The sequence below is a fragment of the Gallus gallus genome, chromosome 14 (genome assembly GCF_016699485.2).
Source record: "Gallus gallus isolate bGalGal1 chromosome 14, bGalGal1.mat.broiler.GRCg7b, whole genome shotgun sequence".
Lineage (NCBI taxonomy): Eukaryota > Metazoa > Chordata > Aves > Galliformes > Phasianidae > Gallus > Gallus gallus.
The window spans coordinates 13,815,790-13,843,464 of NC_052545.1; the positions used below are offsets into that span (position 1 = coordinate 13,815,790).

Genomic DNA, 27,675 nt, shown 5'->3' on the forward strand with positions numbered 1-27,675 from the left:
GCACCCCCTCCTCCCTGTAACAGTGATTTCTGTGCTTTCCTTTAGGCTTACCAGTACCTGGAACAGATGCGGAAAAGAATTCCATGCACAAACCTGACTTACTACATCAAGCAGCAGACGATTGAAGCGGTTCACCGAGGAGCAGGCATTCCCATCAGCCAAGCCTTGGTTCCAGAGCGAAGTCAGCACAGCAGTGTGGAGAACAAGGATGTGGAAGAAGAAGTGGCTGATGAAGTGGAAGGCCCCTGACGCCTCATAGTTAGCAGCACCAAGACTGACTTGAGCACTATGTCATTTACTTTGTACTCTCCAGGGGTCACAAATGACTCAGCAAACTGCTGCAGCAGACCTTCTGGTTATTACCAAGAAATTTATTTTTTTCTGCTTGACTCTACAAGCAACAGTATTAAAGTGGTGGATTATTTTAAACACTACATACAAAGAGCAGACTGTACCTAGCCTGGTATGAATCTAGTTTTTCTATTTTAATAAAGAAAATTAAAAAAAAAGAGCTGCACATTGTAAGTTCAGGCCTTGTTTGAGGAGGAGGTAAGGTGAAAAATTGTGAGCTGACTGAATTCTCAGGTACAGCTGCCAACATACTTCTCTTTCCTTAGACAGCAAACTTCTGAAAACAACCTGTCCTGCGTAGCCAGGAGCTTGGGCAAAAGTCAAACTACTGTCCTTCTACTGCAGGCTCCCCCCACCTCAAAGCTTTATTTAAATATTACAGGGCCATCCAGGCTGGAGCTGTGGTTTACAAGAAAGCTGGACTAAGCCTCTGAATCGTAGAGTGGTTGAGTTTGGAAGGGACCCTCAGATGTCGTCTGGTCCTACACCCCGCCTGTCTCTGAGCAGGGTCACCTACAGCCAGCAAAGCTCCCCCCTGCTCCGTACATCAGATTTTAGAAATGAAGTTTCCTTCTGGCACAAATGGAACCAGCCATCCATGGAACATAAAGCCAACACCAACCAAGGGCTTGCTGACCTTCCAGTGTCTTATGGTGCCCCATGAAAGTGCTATGCACAGCACCTTCAGATTAATGAGCCCTTCTGCTTACAGTGATTTTTTTTTTTTTTTTTTTTTTGTGACTTGTGCCAAATATTGGTGTGACCAGGAAAGCTTTGAATTGTATGCACTCAGGGAAGAAAGGTGAAGGAACGTTTTAAAATCAAAATCTGGTTCTCAGTTACACTTTAAAAGAACCTCCTTTCTGTACAAGTATTATACAAAAGGAATTACTTTGTTCCTTCCTCACCCCAGCGCAGCTCCAGCTCAAACCTTTACTGTTTGGCAATTTGTTTCAGACCTTCACTGCAGCTATTCAGCGCTTCCATCTCTGAGGGTCATCCCCTACACCACCTCCCCCTTGAAGCAGCAGCTCTCCAATGCTGCCAGAGGACGGGAGCCTTTGTCAGGGGATGTCACAGACAGCCCTGGGAGGTAAGTGGCTGCTTCCAGCCCTCCTGTTTTTCTGACAAGAAGTCTGCTCTGAGATCTTCCCTGTATTTTTAGCAGAGCATTCAAACCTGCCAAGGTTATAAATAGCTGGGGTGGGGGCTGGGGGCGGGGGGGAGGATGGCAGCGCTCGCCTACCTTCCTGCATCTGTACACCCCGTACCGGATAGCAATAGCTCACTAAATTGGCCTCCACTACAAAGTCCAGATGTCAAGTCGGGTTCGCTGGCTTACAGCACTGCACCCTTCCCCCTTCTTCCTCTTCTCCAGCCAGGTGACCGCTGAAGAGGCCCCAGCAGTGCCTATACACATCCAGCTGGCAAGAGGATGAGGTTAAGGTCATTTCTTTCACCCTTCGGCTAGGAAGGGGCAGTTTCCAGTTTCTTCTTCAGGTTCTCCATTAGTAGCAAGTTCTGCAAGGCCAACCTCCTGCAGTCCCCATCTGGATCTTTCTCCACCACATCTATAAAGGAACACGCCAAAGTTAAGTTGGAAAATGGAGTAAAACTCACTGCTCTTCACCCAACTTGTCTGTAACATTTCACTGGCCATCACAGAACAGCACTAAATGCAACAGCAAAACATCTGCCATGCCAGAATTCGCACTTGTCCCCTTGAGCTATCCAGAAGCATTCTGTAGCCTATCCACTAGCATGTATACAGTCTGCAGTTAAAAATACATTGATTCAGAAGCCTAACATCTCCGTCCTGTCATTCCCAAACAACTGCTCAGTGCTCACTCCTGAAATGTAGATACAGCACTCTGGAGGAAAGGAACCTCAAGGCCTGCTTCTTTAACACAGTTTTCCTTCTGCTGGTCTCCTGCTAAACTAGTACATTTTTTATGCTTTGCAGAGAATGAAAGGGAGGGGATGAAGCTGCTTCAAGCAGCTGTTATTTCAGGGGCCCTTACCGAGCCTGCAAAGTACAAACCAGGATGCACGCAGGATGTCTGAGCAGGGGGAGCCTGGAAGAGCAGAGAGCCTGTGCAAGGATATCCTGTACGCACAAGCAGTGTGCTCAGAGCCCAGCACTGTCAGCCCAAACACATGACTCATTCAGATTGAGCAGAGCTATTTATAAACTCAGCGAGAACTTCACTACAGTGTTTCCATACTCCCTCCACAGAAGGAGAAAATGGGAAGGCTACAAGACAGCTTACTGCAAGCTCGTAAGCTAAGAGACTGATGTTGGCTCTGCTTCTAATTGCACGAGCAAAGACCTTGAATTGCTGCCACTGAACGGGAGGCATGGGGCACTAGGATACACCCAGCTCCTTACATCAAATAAACTTACCCACGGCAGCTCCACAGCACTTGTAAGGCTGGGGGGTGGGTGGGGAATTCCCTCAATTCCTCAGCAGCTGCCTTTGAAGGAGTAGTTTCCTAGATACGCTCAGGTATTCCCCCCAGACGTGACTGTCACAAGGGCAGGTCTCTGATGCCTGACCTCATCTGCAGGAGCAGCAAGGAGGAGCCCAGAACCTCCCAGGGAGAGCTCTTTTACCAACAATCCTACAACAAATAGCAAAGCCACAGCCCAAGAACTTGTGTTTCAGGAAGAAGCTCCATAAGGACACAGGTTTTAAATGGCACTTAAATGATACCTGGCTACACGTGGAGCAGAGTTGTGTTCTTTAAGGTTTCTGAGTACATCATGTGAGCTTATGCATTCCCACCAGGATCTATCACACAATTTCTAGGCAACAGCACGACATGAAAAGCCTATTACACTACCTACAGGCATAAAAATGCTGCTAACCCTGTTCTCCTCTTTCTAACTCATTAAAACCCAACTACACGCACCCCTCATTCTGAAAAGAGGGCCACAGCATGCCTGGAAAGGCTTTACTTGGTAACAGTGGTGGTTAACAGCAGAGATGAGCAGATTCTTCAGAGCACCCCGCATCATGGGGAAAGTAAAGCTTTTGGCCCCACAAAGCAGCTCTCTTTCTGTTAAAGGCCACAGAGCTCTGCAACCTGTGAGGATCAGAGGCCCCCTGTGTCACTGCTGCTTTCTGCCTGCTCCCCGTGGGAAGCCAGCCCACCAAGAGGGGGAATGGTGAAGGAAACCAACCCAGGGAGTCACACAAGGGCCACGCAGAATACAGTGCAGGCTCCAGGAGCACAGATCACACAGCATCACTTCCTCCTGTGCTTGCAGCACACTGCAATACGCAACCACGCACTTGTGCAGTTCTCGCTGTGCACTACCCATAAAGACTGGAGTTTGCACACATTGTTCAGCACAAGCTGCTCTCTTTCACAGGCTGTTATTTCCTTCAGCAATAGGATGTCAGGAGATGGGGCTCTTCCTCCTCCTATAGAACGTGCACATAGCATAAAACAGCCACATAAGCCTTGTACGTCACTGCTGGTTAGTCACTGCCTGGCTGCAATGTGCAACGTGACAGAGTTCTGCAGCTTCATGAGAGGAGTGCTTGGAGCCTTAGGGAGCACACAGCATATTCAGGGATATTTGTTTGGCAACTGTTCTAAAGTGTGAGGACAGCTGCACTTTGAGATGCCTCACGCACCTCTCAGCTTATGCTTTAGATACCTCTACAATACATCTCTACAGCACCCGGTGTGCTCTGCTACCTGCCCCAGACTTACAGGCAAGCAGTGAGTACGTTTATCATGTGAGTGTGGTGCACAACACAAGCACGCTACTGCAGCAGCCACACTTTTAAAGAGATGCAAACTGCAGCCCTAGCCAGAAAAGCACTGACATTCCCCACCACATCTCACCTTCCAGCCAGGACCGAGTCTCCAAAAGCTCCTCCGTCACATCTTGCAGCAGACGCTCTGCAGGGACGCTGAGGAGTATGGAGGAGACACAGGACAGAAGCCCCTGGCGCACATACCTGTTGGAGAGAGGCAAACCAGTCAGAACCCGCAGCTTCCTGCTCTACCTTGAGTTGCTCCTTATGGCACACCTCAAGGCTTCTCCAGTTTCCACTGTTTGTGGTTATGATAACCGTTGCCACCTTCCTACTAATTAGGAGTGTAATTATGTACCAGCTGGCATGCCACTCACATACAGAGCCCCTGCCACACTGGGGCTCAGTGTGCATAGCACAACACAGAGACCTGGAAAAGTCTGAGGTTAAAAACAGAAATTGTGTGTTTACAATTTCTACTTGTCTTAATTTCTTTCCAAGCTGAATGCTGGAGCTGCATCTAAAGTTCTCTGAGCTTCTTCAGCTGAAAACATTACAAGGATAGTTGGAGAAACATGCCATGCTTTTTATAGGTAATGACTGTACCCCCATACTAGAAGATGCCAGTTAAATACCTGTGTTTGTTTGACATTAAAGCAATGCTTTCATTACACACTCTAGCAATGCTCAAAGGAGCACAAGACCAGAGGTCAGCATTTAGCAGAATGGGTGAAGTCATTGGCATTCCCAGCCAGGTGCTGGACTAGGACAAGGACAGGCTGTGCCTGGCCATCAGCTCACAGGGGATCTTTGAAAACAAATGCACACAGCTACAACTCACGAGTCAGTGTGGAAACGCAGAGCCCAAACAAACTCCAGCAGTGCCTTTCCCATTGCAGTAACTGCCTGTAAAACAGCATTATGACAACCAATGAATACCTTCACATTCACATCACTTCAAATGGATCTTTGTACACATTGCTGTGAACATCAGGGTTAACAATTATTTTACAGAAGAGAAAACTGAGGCAGACAAAAGAACCGATGTGCTCAATTTCCCATAGAAGTTGAAAGGAAAACTAGCAGAAGCAGCAGCAGGAAGCACAGGGATGCCTGAATCCCACACCTCCTTTCTGATCATCTTTTCTCAGCCCTTTGAGGACTCCTCACAGCACATGACCCAAACTCACTGCAGGCCTCAGAACCCACTGCTGTGTCCAACAGCACCTCGGAGCTCTCAGGCTGGAACTCACTCCACACAGCCTTTCTTACCATGGTGTTGACAGCCAGGTACATCAGGACTGCTAAAGTGTGGACCAGTCTTCCAAGGACAAAGTGATCTTCCCCCAGGAGATCAAACGTTGACAAAGGCCTGCAAGTGCATTCCCATGGAATCAATTACTGATCATTTGGTAAACAAAGTCTTGAGTGACTGACAATAATACATGTCCTGTAACATGATCAAAAGAATCAATCCTGGTGCCAACACCAATTCTGAGGCAGTTAATTTCTGTTAAAGAGGGCAGCCTGAGTTCTGTGGCCTTGTATGAACTCCTCAAGGCCAGCCACGATGCTGTGGGATACTGCGAAAATTATCACCCTGTGGACCTGCTGACAGCCTATGCTTAGTAATGCATTCACTTACTGCAGGGTCTCACATATTCCCATCCAAGAAAACTGCATTGGATAAGTGGGAGAGCAGAAAATATTCCTCAATATGCTTTATCCATGAGCCAGGCATCAGTGTGGTGTCACGGTACCCCCCCACAACTTATAGGCTCTATTCCGCTGCTCTCAGACAAGCAGAACAAGAGATTCGCTCTTGCGTTGTCAAGCCCACACCCCAAGGTGTTCACTCACCTGTCAAAGTTCTGAATCAATGGAAAAAAGAAGTGTCCAGCAAGAGAATTGAACTCATTTGGACCAGAAGGCTGTTCCACTTGAGACTGACCCTGTCCAAAAGAAAAATAAAGTCTAGACACAAGATGCAGCACCCACAGTTCTATCTTCATCTACTGCAGCCATCCCACTGTCAGCTACTGCTTACTTGAACACCTATAGCTGCTAGTTTCCAGGTCAGTCACCTCACTCTCCACATATCCAAATATTTCACTAGAATATATCCCAGTACTGCTGGGTTACATATAAGAAACAAGAATGGAATTTTGGAAAGCAAGTCCTCCAGGATGAACCACTGGGGAATGATGGGACCTGTGAAACTGGCAATAATTTATCTCCCTGAAAAAGAGAGGAAGTCTGAGACAGGCCACTCCAGGTGCAGCTGCAGTGAAGGAGGATGCTCTGGGATCTGTGAGGTGCAGCCACAGCTCCCTGCAGTGGCCAGACAAGCTCAGAACATGCAAAGAATGGCTAGAGCTATCCTTCAATGTGAGACAAAGAGACCAAGATTTATTTTCATTCTCCTCCTGGGAGAGGACTACAGGGTTTGGTACTTCCTACGGAAAAAAGTTTAGCAAAATGCTAAAGTGAAACTGACGTTTTAAGTTATCCATTCCTGCCTTTGGATCAGGCTCAATTTCATGTGTATTTTGCTCTTTGCAGATAAAACTACAGCAACCCCTACCGTCCTTGTTTCTGCTGGATTTGACATTTGTTTCTGCCATGGTCTCACCTTAGCAAACCTCCTCGTCTTGCTTTTGATTCTCTCATCAACAATTCTTCTCCAGTCCTTGGAGCTGCCACTCTCAGGAAGGAACTGGATACAAGGGTTTTGGGCACCAGAATGTTTGGTCTTCCCATGGCCTTTGGGACAAGACAGTTCCCGAGCTGCTAAAACCAATACCTAGATGGAAAGGAGGGGTGTTGTGTTAAAAAGGGGGTAATCTCTGTACTAAGGAAACAAGTTAACCTGCAATCAAACCAAAAGGAACTAAGAGATTCCCATGCCCTTGCTTCCTCCTCACCTCTCCTACAAGGAATAAAGGCCACCCCATTACATCTTAGGGACACTGCACTGGTGCAACAAAGACATAACAGCAGTGGGAAGCAAAGAGAAGAGCACTTACATCGAGAATATCCATGCGCTGACGAAGACTGTAGTTCAGAGAATAGAACTGGGAGGTCAAGTACTGTGCTACCTGTGCAGAAAAATCAAGGAGCAGTGAGCCCATTCTGTAAGCAGCCTTTCTACTCATTCTAAACATTCTGAATTCTCCATTTGAGGCAACGTCTGGCTTCCTGTTAGCTAACAAGACTCTGAGATTAGGGAAGAAGAGCACTCTATGAATAGGGAAAGTCAAATATTGCCACTTCTAGATTCTCCCAAGGGAAGTAAACAACCCATGGGACTTCGCCATACTTCTCTCCCCCCTACGCAGAGGTATCCAGACAACTGTCATGGCAGCTGATTACAAACATCAGGCTTCTTTTAGAGAAGCCCAGTGTGCCTCAGCTTCCTCCTACATAAAGCCATCCTCCTTTAGTGCAAGAAGTCCTCACTTAATTTGCCTCATAAGGTACACCCATACACACAATGTCCTTTAGCCTGTTACAGCTCTTGAACAAGCTTCTGCTTTCCCGGTTTTTGTTATCCATTCCAGATCCCTCAGTGCATAGCCCATATCTGAGGCACTGCCAGACCTCAACCAGCTCTTCACACTCTGAAGCTGCTTTTACCAAACTAGCAACAGACTTCACCCTCCTTAAATTTTTGCCTGTGCCTCAACTGGAAAAAAGGAAGCAGTAAGAGGGACTAACAGGTATTGGGTCAGTGGTTAAAACAGCTACTTGTGCCTTCTGACGGAGCTCTGCAAAGCCTTCCAGGCAGGTCTTCTCCTCCAGATGCAACAGTATTTTTGCCAGCTCCACGCTAACCTGCTCAAAACAAGACAAAGGGAATCAGGTCACTTCAGGTGTTGTCCTTCTCACAGGTTTTACAGAGTACCATCCACTTTCTCCTTCTAATGCTTTAGCACAGAGGGAATGACATAGGCCACAACGTGCCCTTTACTCACAAGGGAGAAATAACACATTAACATAAATATCATCAAGACGGACTTCTCAAAACACAGAACAAAACCCTCAGCTGATTTCTCTATCCACGTTCACTTTTCACTTTGGCTTTTTGGACAAATGCTAACATCGTGAGATAGGAAGACCTGTCACTACAATTCATGGGTTAAATCCCATCTTCAGGTGTTCTCTGCCAGGTCATTGTGAGCAGTCATCATATCAGCATCTCTGTCTTAAGTTCCTTTCACTCAGGCTTTTAATCTTAATAGTACAATCTCCCTGTGCCCTCATTAATGAGCTACATTTGTACAAGCAAAGAGGGAAAGTCCATTTGATTTTATTTCATTTTTGTTGGAAAATACCAATTAATTCAATTTCAATTCAATATCAATTACATCCAAAATTAAGATCATTTTATCTATAGGATTCATGGCTGCTCTGCATGTTGCCTTTCCAAAGCTTTTCCTGCCCAGCACAAAGCATGGAACTTGCCTGGCTGCCACAAGTGATTGGCAAGGCAAACACATTTCTTTTTCAGTGCTGCAGCTGCTCAATGCCACACAGCTGTCTTCACCTTTACCTGCTTCTATGTGCTCCGTAGCCTGCTGGAAAAACTAATCTCCTCACAAGGGCAAAGGGATAACCCCGTACCAGAGCCCACTGGTAATTATTAGCTCACACTGCTTCACCTCTCTTGCTGCCACTGGATTCTTCCGAACCAAGCTCTCAAGAGCCTTGACAGCTTCTTCCCATTTGTCCAGATCTTCAGAACCTGTCAGGACTGAAGACAAAGAGAAGGCAGGCAAGATATTAACAGAATGGTTCTGTTCAGGTATATACCCCAACTTTCCTCTGACAGCAGTCGGTCCTTTTATAGGAAGGCACAGCTGACCCAGCACACAGACAGCATTAGGAGCTGGACTGCAGCTCTTTATGAATGACAGTTCAGCACTTGAGCCCAGACAACTGAAAAATACAGCTTCTCTGGATTAGCTCCAATAAAAAGAAACCTAATGAGATCGCTCTCCACGAAACAGTAAGAACAAGGTGAATACTCAGCCCAAAATCTCATACCTTCAATACAGTCTCGAATATACACTGGAGCCTTAGTCTTCTTCAGTTCTTTATCCTCTGACATGTCGTAAGGTATAAGGTCATCATCACTGTAAAGAAAACGAAGGCAGGAGTTAACTGATGGGGGAAGGCTATTCTTTGCCCAGCAAACCTCAAGGAAGTAAAGCAGCAGCACAAACACCACTGTTACAGCACTACTATTGCAATGCAGAGCAGCATGGCTGGAGTCCAGGCTGAAGGGGCTCCTTGGGAAGTTGTATGAATGAGTCTGAAGCTCAATGAAAGAGCAGTTCTGTAAGTGGATCTCCTGGCCAAGTGTAGGTAGGGTTCAGTTGACTCAGAGGCATGAAGCTGATTCTTGAGATTTCTTTATATATTTGTAAAGAGCCAGGATAAGACAGGTCCACTAATAAAATGAGTACATGTATCAATAAATCCAAGAGATGTCTCATAAGTCAATCAAACTGAATGGATACAATGGTTGTACCTGACAGTGGCTTTGCTCCAGTTACTGACAAACATTCTTGCATACAGTTTCCCACATGATGTCTTACTCTGCTGAATACCACTGAGCTGAACAAGGTCTGCTCCCTCACTTTGGTCAGAAAGAACAAAATTTGCTCCCTTCTCTCCAAGTCTGCTCTTTAGAACCTACCATTTCTTTTCCATTTCCTACCAGCTTCTTGCCCCATACCTGTCAAGCTCAGCATCTGACTCCTCATCTGGCATCACGTGAGTTGTTGCTGTAGTTGATTTCCTATTACTTTCCAATACTGGTGGCAGTGCAGCATCTGCATTCTCATTCCTGCTGTAGGCAATGAGAAACAATAAAACCAATAAGGTAACAGTCTGTATTCATAAGCAAAAAAACTATCAGTACCATCAGAGCCTTGCTGCCTGGTAGGTGGATCACACTGGTCTGGAGACCATCAGTGACAGTGAACAAATGGGGAATGAGGATCTTTAACCACTCCTAAAGGGACGTATGCAATAACAGCATTTCTATGGTAAGTTGTTTAATCTCTCTTCTTCTCAAATGCTGTCTAAACAGCTGTCTGTGCTGACTACACCACTAAAACAGAACCATTACATCTTCTGTAATTCATTGGAGTGCTAGATAGCTTCATTTGCTAATAGCATAAAGTGGTTGATTCATCTGCTGTTAAGAATAAGTTTCGAGAGCTGCAGCAGATGCCATGGAAGTAAAGAGCACCACAGAACCAGAAATGGTCAGCTGACAGATATTCCATATTTCTGTTCCTGACGAATGGTCTGCACATAGAAGATCTCCCAGGTGCAGAGAGGCCCATTCAACTCTACCCAGGGGAACGTAAGATCCCTGGAAACTGCAGCATGGTTTCACTGCAATCAGCTGTCAAACAAGCAATTCTAACATGATACCATTTGAATTGTGAGTTTAAAATAATTATACTGCATTATAACAACAGTGCATTGCAATGCTTTGTGAGAATATAAAAGATATCTTGAATACCACGTATGGTTTTAGTCTACAACTCAAAAAAGGTACACAGAAAGGCAAAAAGAACGATCAGAGGTTCAAAATTGATTACATACAAGGAATGATTAAAAAGGTGAGGGCTTGTCTGGAAGGGACAATGATTGACAAGAAAAGCACAAGGAGAATTAAAAAGTTAAATATCAAACAATGCATCTTTTCCAGATGCTAATTATCAAGGGGGAAAAAAAAATCAAATCAAATGTAACTTTTCCAGTTACTCAGTATGTTTTTTGTATTTGCTACACGGAAATGAAGAGTTGCATTATCTTACTCGTTGTCTGGAAGACCTGGGAGGACACCGAGCGGTGCAGCTTGTACCAGAAGGGACTTCAGTTCTCTTGCCTCATCATCTTCTTCATACTAGACATTCAGAACAAGTGTTACTGCACTCTAAGATGACAAACATGCCCAGCGTGCAGCATCTGACCCCTCTGCGCTGTGCAAATGGGGACTGAATCATCAGCAGCTGAACACACAATGATCCCTTCTGTTTCAATCACTACCAGCAGTAACATATTAAGCTGCACAGAGATCTGTGCTACACGTAATCTTCCCCCCTGTATTTCATGGTAGTACTTGGTCAGACCTTGTCTCAATGTTATTTATAATCTTTAAAACATTTAATAAGTGGCAATGCAACAAGGTGAATGAATCAGGTTTTTAAAGAACAAATGGGATTTTATCTCATAATTCTTATAAACTCTACTGGCAATAGCATAGCACGGATCCCCACGTCAATCTTGAAAATCTCAGCTCAGGGCAGGTGTTCCCAGCACATCAGGGAATGCACATTCACCACTCTCAGCTCTCATAGATCAGATTGGGGTTTCCTTACACAATGTGACAATCCTCCAGTGGTCCATTACTCATTAACAGTTTACCATAAGCTTAGCCATCAGATTACACTCCTAGGGTCAACCTTACCCATCCACCTGGATTTTATACAATTCCTTTTCGTAATCAGGCAACCTCTGTTTTAGAAAACACTGTTGACTCTCCTTACTTCCAGATAATAAGTGTTAGAAGGTTGGATATTAGGAGGAAGTTTTTTCACTCAGAGGGTGGTGACGCACTGAACAGGTTGCCCAAGGAGGCTGTGGATGCCCCATCCCTGCAGGCATTCAAGGCCAGGCTGGATGTGGCTCTGGGCAGCCTGGGCTGCTGGTTGGCAACTCTGCACATAGCAGGGGGTTGGAACTGGATGAGCATTGTGGTCCTTTGCAACCCAGGCCATCCTATGATTCTATGATAACGCTCTGGCTCACCTGGCTTTAAACTTGTATTCCCTCTGTGCCCCACATACCAGAGAGAAATTTCACGACAACCTTTACCTGAAACGTCAGGACGGGCCCATCCGTGTTTATCTTTGAACTGATGCTCTCTGCCACTATCATCCCCAGACGCCGTATCTGTGGCAGGCTGCTATCCAGGTGGCACTTCACGCCCTCCATCATGCTTGTGAGAAGTTCTGAAGAACACAGACAGCACATAAACAATGCCAGAGCCAAATGTGTGCTTTTAGAGGTCAACCAATGAAGGGCAGAAAGATAAGAAGGGCCTAAGCAACCATGACTTCTGCCTGCAACACAGGAAGTACTGCCTGCAGTATTTCCCTTCAACACCAATAGACTGAAGCAATGCTTTTTTATGGGCACACAAGCACACATTACAAACCTATTCTGAATTTGGAATATTTAGTTTTTCACTGGTACAAAAAAAATAGAAAGGATTTCAACTCTTAGCTCGTAGCTTTGAAACTGGGTAAGTGAAATACCACAACATGAAGAAATGGCCAATTAGGGCCAGTGCAATAATCAGAGGGAGAAATTTCCCTCATCACCTATTCTCAGCCCACAGAGAACTGTGACTGCCATCCTTATCTGGCAGATCTGCAGTCAGAAAGCTTATAAGAAAAGCTTATCTGTTCAGCAGCTGCCAGAGGGAAAACAGGTTATAAAACTTCAGCACCAGTAGGCAGTAGCAGGCCTCGAGCTCACGACCACTACTCACCTAACAAGTAAGCACATGGAGAGGAGCAGAAGAACACAGGAATGCACATGGACAGAGCCTAGCCAAACAGCTTCTCATTCTTGGTGCACTTCCCTCCCACCTCCTCTTGTAGTGTTACTCATGCTCCAGTACCAAGAAAAGTTAATCACGTGATCCCTCTATCCAGTTCCAGAGTCAATCCAAGTTTTCCTGAGACAAAACTTAAGGGTTCCCAGGGCCACTATTCAGATAAGAACCTGAGTACAAAGATACCAATCTCCAGCTTCATAATTCGAAGTACTTGGAATCACTACTAAAGGAAAAGGATTCCAGCAGGATAGCCAGCTGGACAGAATGAAGACAGCACCGTTTTGTTTACCTACACATCAAAACAAGATCATTCTCTTTTCCCAGTCAGACTTTCTATTAAACACATCCACGCCTCACTTCTGCCACCTCACCTTGTCTGCAGCTCTCTATTTCGGGTTCCTTCAGATGAGAAAGGCAGATAAGGATGGCCTTACTGATATACTGCTGCTGCTCCAATGGGGAGTGTTTCACTGCACTGCTGCTGCTCCAGGTCTCCAACAGCTCTTGCAGCACCTGATTCAGAGCATAACTAACTTTGTTTATCCAAGCTGGCTTGAAACAGATCTTTTTTACATGTAAGTCATACAGCGCATAACACATTATGACGGTCCATAGGTCTTAATGCCTCTCAGTGCAGTTAGCCTCCCTGCCCACAGTGCTAACTTTGTATTTCAGAGACCAAAACGGTATTGTGCTTGGCCAGCTGAGAAGTTCAGACCACCTTCCTTTAATATCTTGTTAAATATAATGTTTTTGAATGATAAATACATTTATTTTTCTTAAACACAGTATCATACTGCTTTCTGACAATAATACGTATTGCTCTGCATATTATCTGCTTTCACATAGTGTTTCCAGTCCAATGTTCAAAGCGGAGCTGCCAGATTTTACAGCTTGTAACCACTGCCAAAAAAAACCCCCAACACATCAAAATGGTAACAAAACGGTGGTGATTTCCAGAAATACTGACTTTCTAGAAGTTCTGGTGGTACACCACTACCTTGGAGAGAGAAAAGATCTATATCCCCACTGAGGTTAAGGGAGAGAAAGAGAGATTCTGAAGCATCAGCCATTCAGCACACAGACAGCTCATAACCAACTCCAGCATTCTCTCCACCAGTCACACAGGGCAGCTGAGAGGAGCTGAGGAGGACAAAGGACATCTGTAGCAATCCAGGCCTTAGCAGATTTGCTACGTGGAGGACAATTTGCCAATTAAATATGAAAAGCATCAGCAGTGCAGAACGTCTTTGGTATTTCACAATGTATTTGTTTTGCACCAGTCAGCATCACAGGGCTGCCATCGCTCCCACAAAGAGCAGCAAGAGTGACTTAGGGAAGTTCCAAAACTCCACACCACATGGACACACGTTCATAGGGTAGAAGTTTTTCCAATCAGACCCCTCACCAAAACCACGACTTCACCTTACCTTGATCAATAAGGCACGACGAAGACCATCCAGGGCCAGATAGCCAAGAAGATTCTGCAGCACTGCAGTCTGTAATGAAAACCACAGGTCTTACTTTAACCGGGCATAAAGTCAGCATCCAGCAATGCTGAATGTGTACGTTTATTCTCTTAAACTTCCCATTGTGAAGGACTGGTTGACAACATTCAAACAGAAAAGCTAATTTTGTTCTTCAAAAAGAAGAACAAAAAAGCAATACATGCAATTGCTGATGAAATACGTGGAAAATCAGGACAGGAATACAGTACTCGTACCATCAGGACCAGACAAATACAGAACAGACACGATCTAGACCTGGAGCTCAGCTAAATAAAACAAAACCCAACAACAACGAATTGGTACCATGGGAAAGACTGGCATTACTACAGTGCTGTTCAGCACAGAGCCCTTACCGTGTAGCCATACTGCAACAGCAGCATCTTCTGCGTCACCACAAACTGAGCTTTCTTGTTTTTCACAACCAGGTTCCCCAGCAACCTAGACAAGACATCTGCCCTAGCAAAACAACAGCGAAACATTAGGAATGTACGGGGTGATTCTCACACTGCCTCTCATTACATGAGATTCTTTGAGCAGCTATTTGCAGTGAAGTGACCACCTCTAAATGTTAAGAGCCAGTCAGTGGTTGCAAATAATGGCTTTTTCATTGCATGCCATGGCTCAGGTCTGTGAGGAACAGGGCAGGTTCTGCTGAGGGGGAACAATCAGCAATGTTGCCCCTCTATTCTCTCAGGAAATGTCACTGTAAGAAACAGACTGCACACATGCATGCACGTGTCAGCATCTTTCCTAAGTGTCTGTGGCAAAGTTCCAGCCTTTGCTCTGCCTCAGGGAGGAAAACAGAGTTCTTACCCCGGTGCTCTCTGAACAAAACCGAGGACCACTGCCTCCATCCAGCGGTCTGGCACGCATTCAACCAACCGCCAGCATATCCTTTGCCAGATGCAGTCAGACTTGGTGAGATCCGTCAGGTGGGGCACCAAAACGCTCAGAATTTCCTCTGAAGCAGAAGAGAAAAGAGAGAAATACATCAGCTGGGCAGAACTACTGCAGTGGTACTCGAGGTCAGCTGCAGACGTAAAGATCTTTACGGATGGAGAAGCAGAACAGTCTGCAATTCTATATTCTTCCTGTGGTGAGTACACCCTGCGGCCTAAGAAACGTGCAAGCATTCCTCACTGCAGTAAACAGGTGGGCAATCTCTCCTTTTTTCCCCTGAAGCCCTGTCAGCAACTACTGTGGCTTTAAACTCCTCAGCCAAACCAGACTGAAGGTACTCATAGGAGATGATTATCACACATAGGGAGTAATATTTGTTGTATTTACAATGCACTTTCAGGCCACTGGATTAGATGCACTAAAAGAGCACTTAATAGTTATGCCCCACATGGAAAGATGAGGGGAAGGGCAGAAAGCTCACATATTCTTGAGGTATGAACACATCAACTCGCATGAGATGATAAAAGAGCATCACCACCTATCAGATCTGTAGCTGAGCGGCCTCAGGAAGCAGACAGCAGCCTATACTGCAGTCTGAGCCACAGAAACCCTCAAAGCTTCCAGGTCAGGCAGAGCACTCACTTTGTCTCCCATGAACGCACACCTTTCCCAGAATATGTGAAATGAAAGAGACTGAGCAATCCAAGCCACCTGGAATGAAACAGATAGAAGCTAAACGACATCATCACCAGCATCACCCAAAGCCAGTACACACATACCTACAAGGCCAGAAGTCTGAACACACAGATGAGTTTTCTTCTTTTGAGGCATGACTTCAGCCCCCCCCCCCCCCCCCCCCCCCCACCTGCCTTCAGGTACAACCAACCCAACATTATCCCTGCAGAGCTGGACAGAGAGCACTGCAGTAGCCCAGTCCTGCTTCAGCACAATGGTGAGTGAACCACTGCTGGGTTCAGTGCTGGTCCTCCACACACTTCACGCAGCATAGCTCACAGCTAAATGCTGGCAAGGGATGAGGTTATTTGACAGCTCACAGCTTTCAGCAGGGCTTTTAACAGCCTCAGTCTCACCCCTGGTCTCCTATGCTTTTAAGCACAACGTACTTCGCAATAGAAAACGAACTTAAGGCTCCACAACACCCATTACCTACACCTCAAGCACCAGCCGAGGGTCCACGCACAAAACACTCCAGAGGAGCCGTCTCTACGGGCCAGTTCTGCAATCTCACCTCTGAGCGAAGCGGAGACGTTGTGCAGCACCTGGAGAACCGCGCCGCCCAGCACAGGGAAGTAGCGCTGCGGGAAGAACGCGGCGGGGCTGCGCCCCTGGAGGCCGTTGCCGACGAGGTCGGGCAGACACACGATCCTGCCCAGCAGCGCGTCGTGCCGCTCGACCGAGCCGGGCCGGGAGTGCTGCTGGCACAGCTCACAGATGAGCGCGGCCAGGCGGCCCTGCCGCAGGAACTGCTCCAGCACCTCGGGCACCGCCGGCAGCCGCCAGCCGGGGCTGAAGGAGGAGAGCCGCGGTGAGCGCCCGCCCCGCCCCGCCCCAAGGAGCTGCGCACGCGGCTGCTGCGCCGCCACCGCCGCGACACCGCTGCGGGCACTGCCACTGCGGCCCCGAGGCGCCCCGACCCCGGACGTGCCCGCGGCTGGAGGTGGGGGGCGGGCAGCCCACGGCAGCGCTGGGGCTACGAGGTCCCTCCCAGCCCAGCATCTCATGGATTCTGCCATCCCTAACGGCAACCCCGAGCTGCGCGGCACGGCCGCTCCGTGACCCCCCGGGAAGCCCCGCGCAACCCCCGCTCCCCTGCCCGGGTCCCGAGGCGCGGCACTGACCGCGGGGCCGCCAGGCTGTCGGTCAGCGCGCAGAAGGCGAGATCGGGCGGGCTCTCCAGGAAGAGGCTCCGCCACGGGCCGGCCGGCTCCTCCGGCCCCGCCGCCAGGTTGCGCAGGAAGGCGCCGAGGCGCGCCCGCTCTCGCTCGCCGAGTGCCGCTGGATCCCCCGCCGCAGCCAGGGCCGCCCGCACGGCGCCCACCGCCTCCGCCCCAGGGCAGGGCCCGGCCCCGGCCGCCTGCAGGGCGCTCTCCAAGGCCGCCGCCATGATGGAGACCACGCCCACTTCCGATCGCCACGTGGTAGCCAATGGCGACGCCGGAAAAAGGCCCCGCCCATGCCGCTCTTAAAGGCGCAGGAGCCCTTATTCTCAAACCCTACTGCTTTATTCGATAGCCGCTCGTCCTACACAAGTACAAACACAACGTGGCCCCAAAGGCTACAAAGTTATACAAAACGACACAGAAATAAAGAAAAAACAACATAAAGACTTTATAGTATTGACTGTACAATAGGTGGTTCTTTGCGTTTCCCCAGGCAGCAGCACAGCCTCAAGCCTCCCTCTCTGCCTTGCAGTTTCCTTGCAGGGGTTGACAATCAGTTGCTAAGGGGAGATTTGTAAAAGCAGAAGCACTTGCATTGTTTCCTTAAGGGACCGAATAGGAAACTTACCAAAATCTTTAAGAAAAGGTGGTAGGAATCAATCAGGGCAGCAGCTACAAACCCGTTCTTAAGATTTCCAGCTTCTTTTCTAAAGTACAGTATTCAGCAGGCTGGACTGTCACTGTAGCATTCAACTGGTATACGCATTACAGGAGGTCAATATGCAGAAACTAATCATCATTTGGGAATGAGAATAAAGCAACAGCTCATTAAGGCTCAGATTTTGTAATCTGGACTCCACCCGCTCTGACAATCCTAGCAATTGGGTTCACTGCCTTCCTGTCCTATTCTGCAGCGTTTCCAAAACAGCTCAAGATTTACATGCTCATCTGTACAGCATGCTAAGCATTTAGAAATCATCAAGCAGCAGTCTGCTAACTGGAGAAAGGGGCTATCCAAACTTCTGGATAGATGAGATGTTGGTTTTATAGCCTTTAAAAAAAAATTTAAAAAAAAAAAAGCATTTTTCAATAATGTCAATTCAATACCAGGAAACTAGAAGCCCCACAGCAGAGGCTGTCTAATGGCCAGGAACTGTTGCTGTCTCCTCTCTGGTTACCTTCACTGCCAGGATTCTCTCTCCCCCTCTCTCCCTTTCTCACCTAGACCCATTATAAAAAAGGTACAATATTTACTTTCATGGAATTTAAGTTAAAAAATAAAAAGCTGTCCATTCTGTTTGCTTTATCGTGAAGAGTTTGAGCTGGAGCGGCTGCGATGGCGCCTTCGTCCGGGAGACCTCGACCGCGACCGCCGGCGAACAGGAGATCTGCGCCTGGGAGAGCGGGACCTAGCAGGGAAGGAGGAAGAACACTTCTATCAGGAGGCACAGACAACAGCTCCAGCCGTGTCAGTTTATCTGCCACCTTTGCAATTCTGTTCCTTTCGCCCCCTCCAGAAAAATCTCATAAACCACTCTGAAAGAGATCCAACAAACAGCAAACTCCAGAAAGCAAAAGGGCAATCCAAACAGGGACATTCTAGCAGGAATTTTCTAACTATCATCCCTCTGCTTCAGAGCTTGAAAGACTGCTTCATATCCAAAGAATAGACAAGAATCTCATTTTCTACTTGTTTGTTTTGTGTGAAGTAGAAAATAAGTTCGTTCTACATCAGATTCTCCTTATTCTGAAAGGTTCAGGTGAAACTTTGGCTCCTGAAATATTGTTCAGTATTTACACAGGTCACACAGCACCACAGACACACTTCTCACAGGAAGCCCAACTCTAAAGAAGTAGTTGAGCTTCAAAATCTACAGTGCTACAATGAGTGTACAGCCACCAGTATGGCACCAAAGTTTCAGGCATGGAATATTAATGGAGCCTGATAGGACAGTGAAAGATGAGGGAAGCAAACACATCACCCAGCCCAGCATTTACCAGACTGCACTAAAAGGCATTTAATGGAGAAGCCATCAGCTGGTCCACATCAGGAATTGCATTACTAACTGTAAGAGTTTCAGCAGGTTTGCAAGATAGTGAATCTCACCCACATGCTGAAAATATCAATGTTAAGTTTTCTGGAGCCTGGAGTATTCAGGCAGCCCTGTCATACAACAGATGCACACATCAGGTCCCTCCTTGGGGTCACATGCACCTGACGCAGAGTAAAGCAATCCCCCTCATTTTCCCATTGAGGGAAAGGAGACACAAGGGCTTCAGAAAAAAAAAAACCTAGAGCAGGCTGCCAAGGGCATCCTGCCAGCCAGCCACAAGTCCATCCTCACTTCACCTCAAAGCACTGCACAGAAGGGAACAGGCTGGGATCTAAACATTTCTGATAGACCACACAGCAGGTCAACTCTGACATTAAGCAATTAAGAATCATAGGATGGCCTGGGTTGCAAAGGACCACAATGCTCATTGAGTTCCAACCCCCTGCTATGTGCAGGGACGCCAACCAGACCAGGCTGCGCAGAGCCACATCCAGCCTGGCCTTGAATGCCGCCAGGGATGGGGCATCCACAGCCTCCTTGGGCAACCTGTTCAGTGCATCACCACCCTCTGGGTGAAAAACTTCCTCCTAATATCCAACCTGAACCTCCCTTGTCTCAGTTTAAAACCATTTCCTATGGTCCTATCACTATCCACCCATGTAAACAGTTGTACCCTGTCCTGTTTATATGCTCCCTTCAAGTACTGGAAGGCCACAATGAGGTCTCCCTGAAGCCTTCTCTTCTCCAAGCTAAACAAGCCCAGTTCCCTCAACCTTTCAAGAAGGTGAATCTGAGTTCAAGTGATGCCCAGAAGGTGGTTTGTTTGTTCTTGTTTGTTGTTGTTATTTTTGTTTTTTTTTTAAACTGTCATTTGGAGGGAAAGATCAAGTCCAATGAAATGAAGCTGTCCTCGTGCTGGGACTTCATGATAAATTCTTGTAACGCTGAGAAGGAAATAAGAACTGTCACAGCTCTCACCTTCTCCTCATGCGAGGGGGTGACCTACGCCACATGGGTGGTGGTGGCAGCATCCTCCTGGGTGGGCTGAAGCGCCGAGGAGGCGGTCTGGGTCGCGGTGCCAGTACAGCTGTGGCAGTGATCTCCTGCCCATCAATCTGCCCTGTTCAGAAAGTCACAAAAATAAGGTAAGCGTTTTCCAGCACCAACAAATCAAGCGACAGCGATTCACAGCTCTGTCACAAGCAACACAACCCTGCACTCCTATTTCCACCACACACTCTGAAGTTACGCTGACCAAATCACATACACACCGGACTTCTTAGCCAAGTATCCCACCAGATGTTGATCAGGAAGGATTTTCACAGAAATTTAAATGATTTTCAGTTTGGAAAAAAAGCATCGTTTTAACAGTTCTTTATTTATTTTTTCAATCTGTCCTGAAACCATACAAAAGCCAAAGCCTTTTGGGCTGAAAACAGAATGACAGCATGTCACATCAGTTCCCCAAAAGGTACCCCATAATCTCATTTTCACATCAAATCCACCTGCTCCAAAGATTTCTTTCAAAGCACCCGGCCTCCTTGCAGCATTTGACACCTACCTCCATCCATGTGTTTCAGGGCTTTCTCAGCATCATCTGGGTTCTCAAACTCCACATAAGCATAGCCTTTAGAGAGGTGTGGATTTAGCCTGTCAACTGGCATGTCAATCATTTTAATCTTTCCATAAGTGGAAAAAATTTCCATGATGTGATCCTGCCAAGAAAGAGCAGAACTTAAGGATGTATGGCACTCTCACAGAGCAGGTCTGGCTGCTACAGAGCACACAGCACTCAACCAGCTTTAAATTAATGCCACCTGCAGGAGATACATTCCACTTATCAGGTGTGGACGCTGGGATTACCACATCCTCTACAGATATCTATGCCTATTTCACTTCAGATCATTCCAGACCTTAACAGATTTACTGGCTGAACATCATCACAGGCTACAAAAGCTGCACTAGTGTAAAAACGTTCCTGGGGACCTTAGTAAAGTAAAGCAGTGTCCTCAGTTAGAAAATCTTAAGGTACAATTCTTATTTTTTTTTAAATAGCATTTTTTCAGTACCCTAAACTTGTATCTCTGCAGACTTCAAACTACATTCTAGCAAAGACAACTCCAGCCAGACCAGCTCTCCTGGAGCTCCTTTTTGTGAACCCCCAGATGTCCATAATGCCTCCCAGGTGATTTCTACTGTTGTACTGACTTCTACAGCTTTCTTCCTAGGAAGGTGAAGTACAAGCTCTGGGGTACCAATAAAGCACACAGAACTTTTAACACTACTGAATCTCAAAAGCCTGCGCTTAATTTGACTCAGGGAAGTTCTACTGAAGCATTCCTCACTCACCAATTTGGACACAAAGCAAGAATTTCCAACAGCAATGCTCTGGCAGCAGTCCAGCAACAAAACAAACATTGAAGGCTTTAAAAAAAGCAACCAACACATGGCCACAAAAGGTGCACCTGCTTGGCATTACAGGAAAGCGTGCTATTACCTTGGTGACATTTCTAGTGAGCCTCCCAACATGCACTTTTGTAGGTCTGGGTGATGGGCTGCGCCGCTTCCGCTCCTTTTCATCTCTCTTGGGTGGCTTGGACCTGATTTTGACATGAAAACATTTCCAGTTTTCAGGGAAAACAAGAAGAACTAGAAGCCAATCCCTAGCACATGATTTAAAAAAAAAAAAAGTACCATTTTTCTTGTAGAGGTAGCTTTTTTCTTAAGACATTAGAAGTAAGGAATTGCTAGGGTGGTCGTTGTGTTCCACTTAGAAACACTCTAAGATTTCTATTTGCCTTGTCTGCTTTTGCTTTAGAACCTTCTGGAATTAAAGGAGCTTTTTTAAATATATATTAGAGAAAGATTAGCTAGGGTTACAAATTTAAATTTACTAGGTATTTACTCAAACTTGTTGCTAGCATTAAGAATTCTGTAGTTGCAGGAACAAAAATCATCATGTAACAACAATTAAAGAGGCAAAAGGAGGACAGAAGCACCAAGCATAGCACAACCAAACAAATAATGGATCTAGTGACCTGTGCTTCTTTGTCTTCTGTTCACTATAGAAGGTAAGAAACATCATATCTGAATTATTTAAATAACTGTGTGTTACAATTTGCTTGCAGACTTTTAAAATTACAAGCCAGTTTGTAAAGAGAAAAAAGAAAACAAACACCAAAAAGAAAACCCCAAATCTGAGCATGCAGAACATCTGTACTTGTGCTTCTTCCAAATCTTGCTGTCCATAAATTGCAGGATACACAAAGCAAACTGGATTATAATGTTGTACTTGATATTAATTAGCCTGCCACAATCTAAATGATTATTTACAGAATTATCCAAAGGAAAAAAAACATGTGGGCATTCCAACAGTTTGACTGCTACCCTTACAGAAAAATACTTGCATTGGTCCCCCTCACTTCTATTATTTTTACAGGTGTAAGAATATAAACACACATGCCTATCCACCATTTTCAGTTCCAACTTCTGTCAGTCTTGACTACAAATTACAGGACATATATGAAGACCTTTACTGTCATCTTGGGCCCCATTTTCCCATTCTAGTAGGTAAGCACTGACTAAAACTGCCTCCACAAAATATAGCATGTAACAATCATCCCTAAAAAAAGAACTTTTTCATCTTTAATCTCCACAAGGCATCTGTTTTGACTGCTATCAAAAGGAACATGCCTATTCTAACAAAATTCACATTTCTAAGTTACGGAGAAAGCAAACCATCCTTGGCAAAAATCTGTTTGATCACAACCTTGTATTGTACAAGGAAGTTAACCTGTTTTCTGGGGATTCCTAAAAGACAAACAGAACTCACTTGGAGCGGGACCGCCTCCTGTTGTCATGTCTCCGTCGGGACGGACTGGGGGATCCAGAGGAGCTGCTGGAACTGGAACTGCGTGAGGTGCTGGAGCTCCCAGAGCGGCTGGAGGCAGAAGAGGAGCTCGAGCCACTGCTGGAACCAGTGCTGGAACTGGATCCTGAGCTGGAAGTGGAGCTGGAGCGGGACCTGGTAAGGGAAGAAAAATGTGAGTGGAATACCCAGAAAAAGAATGGCTGATAATCTTCTCCTGATAGACAGACAGCAACTGCAAGTTCGAGCAATGAAAACTGACTCTGCATAGTTCACTAATTCAACCACACCTCACAAAGGCCAAAACCCCTTCATTTAATCACTTCACTGTGACCAACGCAATTCAAAGCTTGCATAAGTCCGAGCCATGGGGAATTCAGCAAAAGGTGGCTCTGAAGACACGTATTTGTTACTGCCTGTAATGGTAGCTACCTGGTGCTGCTACTCCCACTGGAAGCACTGCGCCTTTTGCGCGTCTTGTCCCGACCACGATCCTTTTCACCCGATTCCTTAGTGGCTGCTTTGTCCTTGGATCGGTCCTTTGATTTCTCTTCAGACCTATCCTTGCGTTTGGTTGGTGAGGGAGCCCTTCAAGAATACATGGCAGAAGGGATTGTTTAATATGGAAAACACAAAAGAACGGAAAACCACACTCAAACAAGGAACAGAACAGCAACACAAAACATTGAACTTCAAATGTAACTGAAGATTACTGTAAGAGCAGAGTTAAAGCATCAGGTAAGTCTGGGCTTTTTAGAAAAAAGGAAAATGTTTTACATTGCAGAGTAGCAGCTCTGAGGACAAAAGCTACAGCATACAGAAACTGTCATATGTAAGTTCACCCAAAGAGATATATTTCCAACTCCTTTCCCTCACTGGGAAAGCCCCAGTACCCTACAACATCCCCACTTCCATGAGGCCTTGAAAATTTGGAAAGATTACCCAGTGCTGAACTTATTATTATTTTCTTTGAGTCCTAGCAAACTTCTCTTTTTCATTCCCATTAACTTCATTTCCCCTTCAGAGGTGTCCAAAGCAGCACCAAATGGGCCTCATTTGTGTCAAATCTCAGTTCTAACTCCTCAATTCTGAGAAGTCACCCCTAATTGAGAGCAACAGACTCTAAAGACCAGCCAAGAAACAAGGTAAGAGCGTTCAGAAACAAGAGATGGACAGACACAGAACAGCAGACCTGCTGTGCAGCAGTGGCAGCATACCAGAGGATAAGTGAGCTCTCCAGGGCACTGCAGCCCTGCAGTGCCATGTAACTGCATGGCAGTTACAGCCAGCCCCTGGGCCAGCTCACACCTTCATGGCATGCAGACTTCTATGCGTGTATAAAGTTACATATTCTGATATTCACAGAAGTACAAAGGATCCTCGCTATGCACTCCCACAGAGGACGTTCATCTCCTACACAAGATGCACATGCAGCTCCTGCCTCTTGACAACATCCTCATCTCCAGAGGAGCAAGCTCTGGTTTCCTCTAAAGTCACTCTAAGCTGCAGAACATACGCTTGGCAGGAAGAGATGGCTGCTGAGTAATGATGCAGGCTGGTTTGTTTAGCAACAGAGATCAGTATATTAGTTTGAGGAGCAATATATTAGTGTAGCGAAAGGAATCAATGAGTGCTAGTCCTGCTTTGCTTTGTGTGTGATCAGCCTTGTTTTCTCTTAATTCCACTTCACAAGCAGCACTGGAGTCATGACAGACTACTGATCTCCATTTCACCAAGTGCAAGGATGCTTTCCTTGGATTTTCACACACATTGTTTTGGAAGTTGCTCATTATGGCCTAACAAGCAATGGAAGTTTGCAAAATTGGGGAAAAACAGCTACAGGTCAACCAAAAGTCTCAGTGATGAAACCAGTGGTGGGAGAATGGGCATAAAGTAAGTGGGCGTACAACCACCCACAATGCAACTGCACATGCCCAGAGGGACACAAACAGAGGGACTTTAATGAGTTCTTGGAAAAGAATGAATATGTGTGCCAGTGTGCTGCATATGTATGTATTAACTGTTTACATGTAGAACCTGAGCTCTGAGAGATCAATTCCAGACATTTCCTATGAGAGGGCTGCATCTATCACATACTCTGTGACATCTAAACATGCTGCTGCATTTTGCTTCTTCTATCTGCATCACAAAGCTGCCTCCACATATATTTTAATAACCTTGAAAAGAACTTGGCAGATACATTTTGGTGTGAAACCTATTATCTACCCACACAAAAAACATTTGGGAAACAAAGAATCATAGAATGGTCTGGGTTGAAAAGAACCACAATGCTCATCCAGTTCCAACCCCTGCTATGTGCAGAGTTGCCAACCAGCAGCCCAGGCTGCCCAGAGCCACATCCAGCCTGGCCTTGAATGCCTCCAGGGATGGGGCATCCACAGCCTCCTTGGGCAACCTGTTCCAATGCATAACCACCCCCTGAGTGAAAAACTTCCTCCTAATATCCAACCTGAACCTCCCTTGTCTCAGTATAAAACCATTCCCTCTTGTCCTATCATTATCAACTCTTGTAAACATCCATTCTCCCTCCTGTTTATACAGAATGGAGACGAGCATCTCTGAACTGCCAGCATCATCAGCAGAGGCATTACAAAGTCACCATACTGCACAATGCTGGTGCACCAACAGCTGCATCAAAGGCAAAATTAGCTAACAAGGTCTTGTTGCTTCTGGTGTCTGGTTCTGACCACCACCCACTTGATTCTCTACACTGCATTGACACTCAGGTTTGGGAAGAGATCGCTACTGAAGAGCTGAACTCACATTCCTGATTTTCAGCTTCACAGTTTTCCCTAATGCATCAACCACAAAAGCAACACAAACGGATGCAGACCCAGCTCCCCACGGCTAGGATACACCCATGCCCTTTTGCAAAGAGAACAGGAAACCCACAACACAAAGTGACACCAGCAGGTCTTCCCTAACACTTGAGGCAGTAAGAAGGCAGTCCAGGGACTGCTCCACAGGTGCTAAAGGCAAAAAAGAAGTGAGCCTATATATGCCATTAAGCTGTATGCCACTTCTAAGCAGCTCACTGGCTAGTAAGAAAAATGACAGACCCACAGTTCAGAAATATAAAGTCCCTGTGTCAGACCAGCTGACCTCCAAAGAAAAGAACTGCGAAGTTCTGGACCAAAGCAGCTGATGTTTTCCTTTCCCACCGCTTTTCTGAGCATACCACTCAGGTTTGTATTACTTGTCCCTATATGCCAAATCCTCTCACACCATCGCAGCCAGGACACCACAAGCTCCAAAGCCATTTCCCAACGGCAGCCAGCTCCAGCTGCACCTCGCTGCAAGATGGGTGAGAGCTCAGAAGACCAACAATGCTTTGCCATTATCCTGCCTGCTGCCAGAGCGCTGGGAAGCACTGCATGTGAACAGCAGCCACCAGCACCACTCCTCTGCACCCACAGGGCTGGCATTTACCAGACAGAACAGCCAAACGATGCTTACACGTCCAGCAAACTTCTGTCAAAGGCAGCTTTTAAGCAGCCCTTTTTTAAGCAGCCCTTAAGCTAACCGGTATTTTTCTTTCATCCAGTTAACATATACCTTTCCCAGGAAAGTTTCAGTTGGAAACCTCAGCCTGGGAGATGCCGCTTCTGGGCACTTTCACCCGTACATGCTCAGGCATTCACTGGAACACACCTTCATTAAGAATAACTCTGCAGCATGAGCACATTAACAACACAAGGCATTTCTAAGCAACATCTGCCCTTCCTAAAAGGGAAACCAAACCCGATATCCCCCAACGTCTCAGCGTTAGTGCAGCACTCAGCCCAGCACAGCCGGCCTCAGAGCACTCCAACAGGCAGGCCATTCCCTGCACAGAGCTCTGAGGAGACCTATGCTCGTAGAGAGCTGCAGCCAAGGCAACGACCTCTGCTCTCCCTCGGCCTTCCTGCACGGGAGGTGTGTCCTGGAACGGCAGCTTGCTTATAGGTCTTTGTTTGCCAAGTATAGGAAAGTTTTCCTCGCGTGATTTAAGGACTGACCGCCCGGCAGGTCCTCTCAACGCCGCCCGCCCGGCTAAGGGCAGAGCGGAGCCGAGGCTCAGCCGCTCACAGGCTGCCGTACAGCGCCGGGCAGAAGATGCGCGGGGCGCTCCCGGCGCGCTACCCGCCCGCTGCTGGGCGGCGGGACCCCCAGCTCCGCTCCGCTCCGCTCCAGGCCTCAGGCCCGACTCCGCCCCGGTCCGGCCTCCTGCCTCCCTCCCCGCCCCCCGGTAGGCCGCGGCACCATCCCCGTCCCTCGCGTCCCTCCATATCCCCTCCGTCGGCTCCCATCCGCTCCCCTGGGCAGCCCCGAGCGGCGGCGAGGCCACACCGAGCGGCGGCCGGGCAGATGGAAGCCGATGCCCGCGCCGGCAGTCAACCCCCGCCCCACTCACATCCTCGGCGCCCGCCGCCAACAACGCTCCGACCACGTCGCACACGATTGGCGCAGCGCGGGCGGGAAGAGCCTCCGTGTGGCGAACAGTGATGACGTCACGGGGAGAAGAGGAGGAGGGCGGTGGGTTGGGCGCCTTAAAGGCACCGGCGGAGGTGCTCCGTATTGCCGTGCTGTCGCGGCATAGAACCGTGCTGTTCCCCTCTGGGCATTGCCGTGTCCGCCTCCAGAGCGGAGTGCGGTGATGATCTGTTCCGTGATGGCTC

At 47.0% G+C, this 27,675-nt stretch overlaps 3 protein-coding genes across 11 annotated transcripts in view; 1 reads left to right on the plus strand and 2 right to left on the minus strand.

Moving 5' to 3' along the window:
• Window positions 1-499, plus strand: part of IFT140 (intraflagellar transport 140) — a 77,631-nt gene extending 77,132 nt beyond the window's left edge. For 6 of the 7 annotated variants that reach the window (XM_046900656.1, XM_025155116.3, XM_046900657.1 and 3 more), the window contains one exon: window positions 46-444. In XM_046900656.1, the coding sequence (XP_046756612.1) occupies window positions 46-249 (204 nt within the window). In that variant the 3' untranslated portion in view covers window positions 250-444. Of the gene's footprint in view, window positions 1-45 lie in introns of all 7 variants that reach the window. The other variant, NM_001012792.3, reaches the window with a different exon arrangement.
• On the minus strand, window positions 351-17,317 carry TELO2 (telomere maintenance 2). 2 transcript variants are annotated; one of them, XM_040647771.2, is made up of 20 exons: window positions 17,033-17,317; window positions 16,423-16,700; window positions 15,816-15,884; window positions 15,087-15,234; window positions 14,627-14,729; window positions 14,196-14,264; window positions 13,137-13,278; window positions 12,018-12,154; window positions 10,958-11,046; window positions 9,862-9,972; window positions 9,168-9,256; window positions 8,783-8,874; window positions 7,839-7,955; window positions 7,148-7,219; window positions 6,754-6,924; window positions 5,982-6,073; window positions 5,394-5,493; window positions 4,963-5,027; window positions 4,210-4,325; window positions 351-1,922 (listed from the first exon to the last, which is right to left on the minus strand). In XM_040647771.2, exons 1-20 carry the CDS (start codon window positions 17,296-17,298, stop codon window positions 1,819-1,821), a joined length of 2,430 nt encoding a protein of 809 aa, XP_040503705.1. In that variant the 5' UTR covers window positions 17,299-17,317; the 3' UTR covers window positions 351-1,818. The 2 variants fall into 2 exon arrangements, with proteins under 2 accessions (XP_040503705.1, XP_040503704.1); XM_040647770.2 differs by having other exon boundaries at window positions 9,862-9,975.
• A 181-nt stretch (window positions 17,318-17,498) lies between these two features.
• On the minus strand, window positions 17,499-27,451 carry RNPS1 (RNA binding protein with serine rich domain 1). 2 transcript variants are annotated; one of them, XM_415051.8, is made up of 7 exons: window positions 27,411-27,451; window positions 23,429-23,584; window positions 22,961-23,152; window positions 21,626-21,728; window positions 20,690-20,843; window positions 20,107-20,248; window positions 17,499-18,483 (listed from the first exon to the last, which is right to left on the minus strand). In XM_415051.8, coding segments are annotated over exons 1-7 (855 nt in total). In that variant the 5' UTR covers window positions 27,413-27,451; the 3' UTR covers window positions 17,499-18,377. The 2 variants fall into 2 exon arrangements, with proteins under 2 accessions (XP_415051.3, XP_004945498.2); XM_004945441.5 differs by lacking the exon at window positions 27,411-27,451 and adding an exon at window positions 23,939-27,212.
• Window positions 27,452-27,675: the final 224 nt, after the last annotated feature.